Here is an 11984-nt window from a genome sequence, read left to right on the forward strand (position 1 = left end):
AGACAATTAATGCCCCTCCTCGTATACACACATAGTGGGTTTCATAACTGGTCCTGTGCAGCTTACACTGGGCCCTGTGTGGAGGGACTGGGCCAATCAGGAGAGGCTTCTGAACACTCAGTCCCTCCTGATTGGCTGAGACCTCCTTCACCATAGTGAGGGCTCCTCCTCCAACCCCCTCTAATTATTGGTTCAGTGCAGAGTGTTGAACCCCAGTGCTGAGGTGGACCCCAAGGAAAGCCGGGCCCCTTACAATTGTTATGGTTCTACCCCCCTGATGGTGGCCCTGGCTTTGATTGTGTATTTTTTTATGTTGTGTGGATTTACCCCTGGTAATTTAATTTTAGATAGCTCATTAAATTACAAACCCATGCATTTTTCACCTCCATTAAAATTAATGAAAGTTTAGACAAGCCATTGAATTGAACCATTATATTTAAACCAGTGTTATACTTGTCTGGAATTGGGTGTAATGGGCAGGTAAGTTAACTAACGGTTAGATCTGCAGATCAGTGGTAACACGCCGGCTGCTGGCGTTACTTGCCAGTGACATCCGCCGAGATGGAGAGAAGGTCACAGGCCCATCATATGCCTTATTCTCTTTGTATTCTGAACTCAACTCTCCTACAGAGTCCGGAGTAACTGGCCTGCCAGCTCCCTGAAGTTCAGACTTGGATAGTGCCCATGATCTATTAGCACTGAAGCTTGAGCGTCCTCTGCTGCAGCTTACAGAATCCTGAACAAATCCACCTCTGGAGCAATTCCAGGGAGCACTGACCCGTCTGGTTTTATGGACTGCATTAGTTGTTGAGTAAGAAATATTTTGCATGGAACAATCCTCTGTGTCCTCAGATGGCATTTCAGTCATTGTTCCCATTTGTAGACCAAGCGTACTTTCTATACTTGAACGAGTACTTCTTATGCAACCACTTCTTCGTTCTGCATGTTTTTTTGCTCCCTTAGGATCAGGGTCATGCACTTTATTGATTTTCTCGTTATTGTTGGAGCTTGTATTGTGGAAGTGACTCTCTACTATGTTTGTAGAGTTCACCTCATTGACAGATTTGGTTTCTTGCTCATCATTAGCACATGTATTACTATTCTCAGTGAGTGCATCCCCAATTGGGTGGAACCCACATGGTGGATTCAAAATTGGATATACAACCGGATCATTCTGTTTATCCATCAAAAGTGTATAATTACTGGGTGCTGAAGGGAGGGTCTTTTGTGGACTAGAAGATGTACCTATACACGTATGAGTTATGATGGAATGTTTCTTTGGCTTACTTACATAAAAATCATCAAATTCATCCTTAATATTGTATCGTAACAGCAATGCTTTTCTGACCCTTTTCAACCCAAGATGGCCAATTTCTAAAATGTTGAGAAACAAAGAAGCAGCGGCTATGCATTGCATAAATAACATGAACACTGTCTTTTCGGTAGGTCTGGATAAAAAACAGTCAACCACATTAGGACAAGGGTCCCTTTGGCACTTATATAGAGGTTTCATCTCTATTCCATAAAGTATATGCTGTCCAAACATGAATCCAACCTCAACTGCAGATCTGGTAAATATATGTATCACATATGTGCAAAGGAGAGAGCCCCGTAGAGGAGCTTTGTTAAGTTTTCTTTGCTCCAATTGTCTTAGTTCACGCTCCAACCGCCTGCGGTCCTCAGTCAACTCATATTCCACACTCTCAAGTTCTCCTCTCAGCTGAGCTTTCTTACTGTGTCTCTCTTTTTCTAGGGCTCTCAGTCTATAGATGGCATGACCCATGTAAACCAGAGAAGGGGAGGACACAAATATGACCTGCAGGACCCAATATCTAATCAGAGATATAGGAAAAGCCTGATCATAGCAGACATTTTTACACCCTGGCTGGTCTGTGTTGCATACAAACTGAGACTGTTCATCATTCCAGACCTCTTCAGCTGCCACTCCCAGTACAAGCATTCGGAATACAAACAGAATTGTAAGCCAGATCTTTCCAACAATGGTGGAGTGAATGTGGACTTCCTCCAGGATGACCCCAAGGAAATTCCAGTCTCCCATTTTTAGTCCACCATTTCAACACTGCAAAGTATAAAGAAACATACAATTTAGAAAAGGGTAATATTCATCAGTGCAGAAGTATAAAATGTATTTAAAAATAGTTATTTATATAATATTATGTATTTTACACCATCCAAGTTTGTAACCATACAGACAAGGTAAGGAATAAGTAAACAATAATACTAAATAAAATCATATTACCGGTAATTGTAATGTAAAGTCATTTCTTTATAGCTTCATGACTGGAAATTGGCTGGAAAGCATTAGAATTACACAAACGATATAAAATGCTCAGATAAGGATCACCTTATTTTGGAACGTCATGGTGCTTGTAAATCTACAGTAGAGTATTATGTCCTTTTGGACTATAAAATATCAGTATACCAAGACACTTAAATAAAGGGGTTCATGTACAAATAAATGTGGCATGTGACATTTTAATTTGGATACAAAATTAGAAATGCCATGTGACATGTGATTTTATGGTATATTCTCCCATTTTTAAATTACCGATAGTCTAACTCTTCCTTATCTTTTGTGTTTGTGTATTAAAGTTCGATTTCTTACCCAAGTTCTTCTCCACCTGGAGCTATTATCAAGTTTATATATTATATCACACACAACTCCCAGTTAGGATAGTACTTTTATTTTACCGAAACACCAGTCCTTAAGCTTTATTTCGGCATTTCATTTCTTGCCATAGAGTCAAGCTTAGAAAAACAATTGGGATAACACAATGTTGTTTATTTACTTAGAATTGGACCTCCATTACTTCATTTAAGATAACAGAATAACCAATCCTTGAGATTGATTTTAGCCATTTACCATTGGCTAAAGTGTCAAGTATATAAAAAAATAGCTGAGAGTTAGGAGTACACAATGCAATCCATCTGTTCACTTTCCTTTAGAAAGTATATGTTTCAATTTTATTTGCTGTCTTTGGTAGGTAAAAATGGTACTTTCAGAAGAATTACTATCTGGGAATAATACAATCATCCATATCATATCACTGCCAGTCTTTAACCCAATGTTGTTACAAAGCTACAACATAAAGTGTTGAGAACTACCATTATTTACTTTTCTAAAAAATTGCACTTAGTAGCAGTTAGTATATTCTAGGACCAAAATTGGATTTTCAACATATACTAATGATTATTAATAATAAATTAAATATAATAAATTATTATATGACCTCTAGAACAAAATTGTACTAAAGACTATGATTGTTAAGGGACCAGAATAGGGGCAAGAATAGTTGTACATATCGTGCAACTTTTTATATGTAAAAAAATATACATTTACAATATACACTCCTTAAATATTTTTTTATTATCTATTGACCGTTGGGCTTACTTTATTATGTCATCAACCACCCGTACTCAACAGTCTAATGTGTTCCCGACCTTCAACAGAAAGAAACAGAAATCACTGGAGAACGCCCGATAATATAGAACATTCTTTTGGGAAAATTGACACAAAACTCAACTAACTCCTGTTAATTTTATTTTGTGGTTCGTTTGTGGATATATTTTAAATGTGGCAACAATCAGAACGTTAAATGCATTATCGAAAGGAGTCTATTGCATTTTGGAGTAGGGATGTAGAATAACAGAGTATAACACATATACTGTACATAAACACAAACAATAAAATACTTAGGGTCATACAGTCAAAATATTAAAGGCGATGGTTAACATTCTAAGAAATACTATTAAAATACCCTTTCTGGTGCTGCTGGTCAGGTGGTCGTCCATCAAGTGAATCCCTTCCTTTGCTGTGAAGCATTCATCGTGATTAGGTCAGGAAAGATAGATGTTGTGTGTTCAACTTATAGTCAGCATGTAAAAATCGATATGTGGACAGCTTGACATGCCCCCCAGCTAAATAGGAATGGTTTGGGTAACCAATTGTATTCCAGTAGCTTGCAACATGATTTTGCCTTGTAAACCCTTCAGATTTTTAAGAATATGAATTCATTTTTACCCTCAGTACCAAGGAAACTGCTACGAATGGATATCTAGTTTCATTTGCAAATTCTACATAGAATTTAGAGAGTATTAGTAAATCTCATACATTCTCTTTTAAATAGAGAAGCATATTAGGGCTGTAAAGCGCTGGAATGCTTTGTGTGTTTGGACTTCCATTTGTAAGAATGTGCTAAATTTAAGTAGAACTTCTGTAGTGGTTAATGCAGAGATTATTTTGACTGCTTCAAGAAAGAAAAATGATTTTTCCCACTTTCTGAGCAATACCAGCTACTATTTGAACAGCTTGAGTTTGAAATACTTTGGATTTATGTTGCTTTTCTTTTCAACATAGTACATTTGTTCATGTTTACAGCAAGAAAAAAATACTTATACAAGAAGAAAAATAAAGAACATCTAAAAGCTTATCGCTTAGTGTTTATTCTTTGGTTGATAATGAGCTCAAGCTGTTCCATTGTTATGAGCAGACATTGTTATATTTGAATACCTAGAGTGGCTAAGAGGTAAGAATCAAAACACCTTGAAAGAAATTTTAACCAATCCAAGGAAGAAATTACACCTTGCTGTGATTCACAGTTTTGTTATGCTGATCAGCTATGTTTGCACAATATGCATTTGGTAATATGCCATATTTAATGATCCCCGGTCTTCTGTAAGTGCTATTGTTGTGAAGTGGAAGCATCTAGGAGTAACAACAGCTCACCCACGATGCAGTAGACCATGCAAACTCACATATCAGGCCTGTAGGAGTGTTAGGCATTTAAAATGGGTAAGTTTGCTTGCTTATTATGGGACAATTCCAGGGCTCTCCATTCCAGACACATCTCTTCTGGAACCGGCCCTCCTAGTACAGTGAGGGCAACATCAACTTGAAGCTTGGAGCTTCCCATTCAGAGGTATCCAAGTCCAGCTTTTCAATCATCCGAATATTTCAGTGCCTTGTGATCTACATCTCCACTTCAGCCCTCGTTACCCAGACTGCTGCTGCTTCAGATGGGTTGCCTCTGTAGATTGGCAACCTTATCTTTACTCTGCTGTGGAAATTTTCTTTTAAAAGACACCAACGCTCACATTCATCCTACTAGAATATTAATGATTATTGGAGTTGCTTATCAATTTGTAGCATGCGAGTGCTTGAGATTCAAGTCAAGTAAAATTAGTCAAGTTTATCATTTTTCTTTTAGTGAATCAAGCCACCTGTTTTGAGCTCTCTGAAAGCTGAGGCACCAATAAGACTCAGAACTTTTCGTTATTAATGGTGACTCAAGTCAGGTTTTATGGTGAAATTTCACCCAAGATAGGAACACATTCTGTTCGATCTATACTTATACTTCTTAGTACTTTTGCTCTAAACTGCTATCAGCATGTACCTTGATGATGCTATAGGAAACATTATAGGAGACATGCAGATGGCATGGTTCAGTCTGTGACCTCACATCAAATGCAGATATCCGATGGCTATATTATCTGACACGTTGGTTACAAAATACATGTAAACCTAATTTACATTATTGATGTTTATGTATAGACATTCTGCCACCAATAAGTCACTGTGTCTGCTCTTTATCTGCATACCATATGTCTGGTTCTAAATATAGTTCAAACCCATTCTTCCTCCATCTCTGTGACCCCTGAATATTGACAGGCACTGCAACATAAACACAATGTCACGCTAGTTATTTACATAACTTTATTCTGTGTGTCCTGCCACTATTGATATACTGTCTTATTGTTCTGTGGTAAAATCTATATCTACATAACTATTCTTTTGATCAAAAGCATATATGAAAGGTCATTTTAAGGACTTAACATTATAGGCATACCTAGAAATTCTCCAGGTTTAACCCAGAGTCTCCAGATGCTGCTTCCCGGGATCTCCACGTCTTTTTTTTTACCATGTTCACTCTCACCTCGCATTTCCCCTCATCCCTGAACCCCTTCTGCTTGGTTAATCCCTTTTTTATGTTTAACCGTGCCCCTTGCATGGTTAGCACCATCTTTAATATACTCTTGAATAGGTTTAGTACAATCTTCATGTGTGTCTTCTTCTGAGCCCCCAGTCATTTTCTCAGAAGTGGGAGAGCTCCAGTTAGCCTGCACTGGGAAATTCCCAGGTATTATTATAGACCATGCAGATTGTACATCCCTTGAGATCAGATGAATGGCGTTTTCACTATGTGCAGAAAATATTTGTTTCCTCTTTTAAAAGAAAAATGGCGGAATATTTCAGCCTGTCAAGTCCATTTTAGAAGGTTATTTAGTTTATGTTTTTCCCTTATGAAGTACTGCAAATGAATTTGCAGTCGTTCTATCTTCTTTCTTCCTCCATGATCCAAAATGTCTTTCGGTTTGGTTTCAGCAATTCATTTTCGTTTCTGCAGGGATCGCTCTCATTTTTGGAGATTCATATGCAGTGGCATCACTACAGGGGGCAAGGGGGGGGATATGACATTATATCCAGCGCTAAGCAGTGAAGCAGCTCACGCCGTGGCAGAGAAGGAAGGTAGAAGCCTCGTTCTCCTGCCGCAGGACTTAAAGGTGAGTGAAATACAAAGGGGGAGAGGGTAGATAGTGATAAGGGAGGGAGAAGGGGTAGAAAGAGATAAGGGAGGGAGAAAGGTTAGAAAGTGATAAGGGAGGGAGAGGGGGTAGAAAGTGATAAGGGAGGGAGAGGGGGTACAAAGTGAGAAAGAGGGTAGTAAGAATATTGAAATAAGTAAAGTGTGAATGAGTATGAATTAATGTGTGGGTGCATTGTGTGAATGAGTGAGAGTATGAATTAATGTGTGAATGAATTGTCTGAATGAGGGAGAGAATGAGTTAATATGTGGATAAATTGTCTGAATGAGGGAGAGCATGAGTTAATATGTGTATGAATTGTCTGAATGAGGGAGTGCATGAGTTAATATGTGGATGAATTGTCTGAATGAGGGAGAGCATGAGTTGTCTGAATGAGGGAGACCATGAGTTAATATGTGGATGAGTTGTCTGAATGAGAGAGAGCATGAGTTAATATGTGGATGAATTGTCTGAATGAGGGAGAGCATGAGTTGTCTGAATGAGGGAGAGCATGAGTTAATATGTGGATGAGTTGTCTGAATGAGAGAGAGCATGAGTTAATATGTGGATGAATTGTGTGAATGAGTGAGAGTATGAATTAATGTGTGAATGAATTGTCTGAATGAGGGAGAGAATGAGTTAATATGTGGATGAATTGTCTGAATGAGGGAGAGCATGAGTTATTATGTGAATGAATTGTCTGAATGAGGGAGTGCATGAGTTAATATGTGGATGAATTGTCTGAATGAGGGAGAGCATGAGTTGTCTGAATGAGGGAGAGCATGAGTTAATATGTGGATGAGTTATCTGAATGAGGGAGAGCATGAGTTAATATGTGGATGAATTCTTCTGATGTCTAATGGCTAATACTCCCCTTAAATGTACATCTCTGAACGTCAGGGGCTTAAATAAACCTCAGCAAAGGTCCAAACTGCTTTTTCTTCTCCATTCCTTCAGGTCCCACATAGCCTTCCTTCAGGAAACCCACTTTGTGGCCTCTAAGGAATTTAAGATGACGGACAGACGCTATCAGACGGCATATTTCTCTAGCTCCCCCACTTCTAAGACTAAGGGAGTTGCTATACTCCTGCATAAATGCCTCCCCTTCAGGTTACTTGATCTCTGGAAGGACACAGAGGGTCGAAGCTTGATAGTTAAGGGCTATTGGGATGCACAAAATTACACTTGCCACTGTTTATGCCCCCAATAAAGACCAAATACCTTTCCTGGTCCGCTTCCTTTCCAAATTGGCAGACTACCAGGAGGGCCTGACGATATTTGGGGGGATCTCAATATGGTGCTAGACCCGAGACTTGACTGTTCGACAGGCTCATCTCATCTCCCCTACTCGAAAATCAAGAAGGTGAAACGTATGGTCCTCCTTAACCAGCTGGTGGACATGTGGAGAGCCCGACACCCCACCACCTCTGACTATACTTTCTACTCATCTCCCCATAAGCGCTATACATGTATAGATGCTCTCTTCTTTTCTCACCACCACCTCCCGTACCTCCAATCGGCCACCATAGGTGCCGAGACCCTTAGCGATCATGCTCCGATACACATGTCTCTCCGCCTCCCCCTCCACCCCCCCAAAGTGTGGTGTTGGCGTCTCAATGGGAACCTGATCAATAATCCCACTTTCCTTCCGGAGCTCGATACGCACCTCAAAAACTATTTTGATGACAACTTCTCCTGCGGTACCCCTGTTCTGACGGTCTGGGAGGCCCACAAAGCGGTAATTAGGAGCCACTTAATTTAACTTGGAGCCAAGCTTAAGCGTTTGGACCACCTGTCCCTGATGTCTTTAACATGCCAAATAGCCGACCTGGAACTCAGACACAAACTCACCCTAGCTCCTGACGTTCTGGAACATCTTCAGGCCTTACGTACCCGCCTCTCCTCCCTCTTGGACACTAGGGTTAAGATGAATTTCCTCCTCACCAGGAGGCATTTCTACGAGCTTGGGGATAAACCCAGGAAACTGCTTGCTAGGGCGCTCAGGGCCAAACGTTCCGCTATGCACATCCCCAGGCTCAGGGACGCCTCTGGTAACTTACACTACCTCGAGAAAGATATTGCTCGCTGTTTCTCAGACTACTATAGTAAGCTTTACAACTTGCAGGGGGGTAAGGGCCCCGATGGGCCGACACTGTCTAGTATGGCGACCTATTTAGACGAGCATTTGAAGCTGAGACTCCCTGCTGAGCATAGGGCTGGTCTCGAATCGCACATCAGCCTGGAGGAGATAAGTCGGGCGATCAAATCCCTCCCGAAGGGTAAAAGCCCAGGCCCGGGCGGCTTCACTCCGCTGTACTATAGTAAATTCTTGGGAACCCTAGGTCCGCACATGGTGACCCTTTTTAACGCCTTGGCCGCTGGGGCACCCCTAGACACACACACCAACACCGCGCACATTACGGTCATCCCGAAGCCCGGCAAGGATGCGGAGGTATGCGGCAATTATCGTCCCATATCACTCATCAATACTGACCTCAAAATACTGGCCAAAGTGTTATCCTCGAGGCTCAATCCCCTCCTCCCCGGCCTTATCCACAGTGGCCAGGTTGGCTCTGTCCCCAGCCGGGAGGCCAGAGACAATACCATTAAGGTCCTTCACTTATTAGCGCTAGCCCAGTCACGCCACACCCCTTTACTTTTGGTCTCCATGGACGCAGAGAAGGCTTTCGATCGGGTCTCCTTGGCCTTTTTGTTCAAGGTACTGGAACGGCTAGCTATGGGCCCTAGGTTCTTACAACTCATACACGCCCTTTACTCTACGCCCTCCGCCCATGCTCGTGTCAACGAGACCCTCTCCGCTAAAATTGCCCTGGCCAATGGCACCAGACAGGGCTGTCCGCTCTCCCCTATGCTCTTCATCTTAATGCTGGAGCCCCTGGCCAACGCTATCCGGGCGAACCCCTCCATTACTGGCCTCTCGGTCGCGGGTGAAGAGTTTAAACTCTCCATCTATGCGGACGACATGCTTTGCCTGGTCACTAACCCTCTAACCTCCCTCTCCCATCTCACTGCTGAACTAAGTCGATTTCACGACCTCTCCCTATACAAGATAAATTTGCAAAAATCTGAGATCCTGGGCATACATGTCCCTCCCCCTATACAGACGCAGATACGTCGTTCTTACCCTTTTCGGTGGGCGGCCTCCTCTTTAACTTATCTGGGGGTTCGCATCCCGGCAGACCTGTCCTCCATAGTGGAGGTTAACTTCGCTCCGCTCCTGTCCTCCGTTACAGCTGATCTCCGGAAGTGGTCCTTCAACCACATTTCCTGGTTCGGCAGGGTGAGCGTACTAAAGATGTATATACTCCCCCGCCTTCTATATCTATTCCAAACCCTCCCTGTCTTTCTCTCTCACTCCCTTCTTAAACAATGGACCAGGCTTTTTACCAGATATGTCTGGTCCAACCGCTCCCCCAGACTGGCGCATTCTTACCTGATTGGCACTAAGGACCAAGCTGGCCTGGGCCTCCCGGACATTGAGGGGTACTGGATTTCTTCCCATCTGCGCCGGGTCGTTGAGTGGGTATCCTGTCCACATAAACAGTGGGTCCGTATCGAGAACTCCCTTTTCTCTGCCGATATTGCGGCAATACCCTGGCTCCCGCCGGTACACCGCCAGCTAACCGAACTGGGGCATCCGACTGTCACGGCGACGCTCCGCGTCCTTGCCAGGTCCCTGGCCAGGTACCCCCTCACAAGTTGCCCGGGCCCCCTTAACCCTGTCTCCTCCAACCCCGACTTTCCTCCTGGCTTGGCCTGTGCTGACATAACGCCCCTGCTCCCGGAGGGGGAGAGGGTGCTCCGCGTTACTCACCTTTACGCGGGGGACTCTGTTTGCCCCATCTCGGACTTCATTCCCACTACTTCTGTGCCCTTTAGGATGTCTTTCCTCTATCACCAAATTCGGCACTTCCTTTCATCCCTATCTCCCGCCTCTACCGCTATCAGGCCCTTGACTACGTTTGAACTCCTTTGTTCTGATTCCGCTGGGCGATCGCACCTCCTCTCCACCTTATACAAACTCCTCCTGGCTCACCGCACCTCTAAGAAGCCCTACTTCCTTAGTTTGTGGGAGAGGGACCTGAACCGTACGTTCGAGTCCGATGAATGGGATCAGATGATCTCACTCACACTACGGGGGGTTACATCTACTAGGCTGCAGGAATCCGCATATAAGCTCCTCACCAGATGGTATAGGGTGCCTGCTGAGCTCCATCACTTCCTCCCGGACGTACCTCCCCATTGTTGGCGCTGTGGGTCCGATGTTGGTACCTACCTGCACCTGTGGTGGACTTGTCCTCTGATACAGCCTCTGTGGGAGGCAGTGACCGCGGTTATACGGGCCATACAGTGACCGCGGTTATATGATCCCAGTTTCCAGGCTACTCCTGAAATATTTTTGCTGCACCACACGTCCTCCAGTGTGGGCTCCTATAAAAGGTCACTATCCATTCATCTCATTACTGCTGCCAAAGCCGTTATCCCTCAGTTTTGGAGGCGACCCATGGCCCCTCCCGTGTCCGGCTGCCTTAGGAAGGTCAACTTTATCTGCCAGAAGGAGGATTTAGTTATGACTTCTAGGGGACTCGGTTATAAAAACGGCCTGAAGTGGCTTCCTTGGAGGGATTTTTTGGCCTCCTCGACTTTCCAGACCGTCTTGGGTAGCTTTATTGACGAACCCCCCGACTTGGACGTGTGACGACTGGGACTTCTCCCCCACCTATGGGGTGATCCTACTTTTTGACCTTTGACCTTCTGGCTCCCTCCCGCCTTCCTCTAGGTTACATCTATTTGGCGAACCAACCTTCCATTTATTTCCGTGCATTGTTAGTTTTCCCTTTTTGTTTTTACCTATGTTTTTGTTTTGTTATCCATTTTGATGTTCCTCCTACTCAGTCCTCTGTGCTGCCTATCTAGTGGGACTTCTGTTTATTGGACCTGAATGCACTGTGACTGTTATTGCTGGTTGTCATTCTTAGAGGTATCTGATGTACGATGTACGCGTATGCTGTCCACATGTGAACTGCCTTTCTCTTCTGTCTACCTTGCCTGATGTACACTGTTTTGATACAATGCCTGTTGTACCGGTCCTCATGATCCTTGCAGTATTTCTTTCAATAAAAGGAGATTTGAAAAAATATGTGGATGAATTGTCTGAATGAGGGAGAGCATGAGTTAATATGTGGATGAATAGTCTGAATGAGGGAGAGCATGAGTTAATATGTGGATGAATAGTCTAAATGAGGGAAAGCATGAGTTAATATGTGGATGAATTGTCTGAATGAGGGAGAGCATGAGTTAATGTGTTTGTGTGTATCATAGATGTATAATTGTGGAAGGGCAAAGATGGCCCTAGCAGG

The 11984-nt window shown here is 43.2% G+C and overlaps 1 protein-coding gene across 1 annotated transcript; it reads right to left on the reverse strand.

The window, feature by feature from the left end:
• Window positions 1-496: 496 nt before the first annotated feature.
• GJA9 (gap junction protein alpha 9) lies at window positions 497-2059 on the reverse strand. Its single transcript, XM_089494313.1, has one exon. It carries the CDS (start codon window positions 2057-2059, stop codon window positions 497-499), a length of 1563 nt encoding a protein of 520 aa, XP_089350439.1.
• Window positions 2060-11984: the final 9925 nt, after the last annotated feature.

The sequence above is a fragment of the Sceloporus occidentalis genome, unplaced genomic scaffold, assembly GCF_023333645.1.
Source record: "Sceloporus occidentalis isolate IW3139 unplaced genomic scaffold, rSceOcc1.0.p SCAF_71, whole genome shotgun sequence".
Lineage (NCBI taxonomy): Eukaryota > Metazoa > Chordata > Lepidosauria > Squamata > Phrynosomatidae > Sceloporus > Sceloporus occidentalis.

What these genes read in the sequence shown, in the direction of transcription:
- GJA9 (XM_089494313.1), bottom strand. Translation starts at nt 2,059, where the DNA reads ATGGGAGACTGGAATTTCCTTGGGGTCATCCTGGAGGAAGTCCACATT.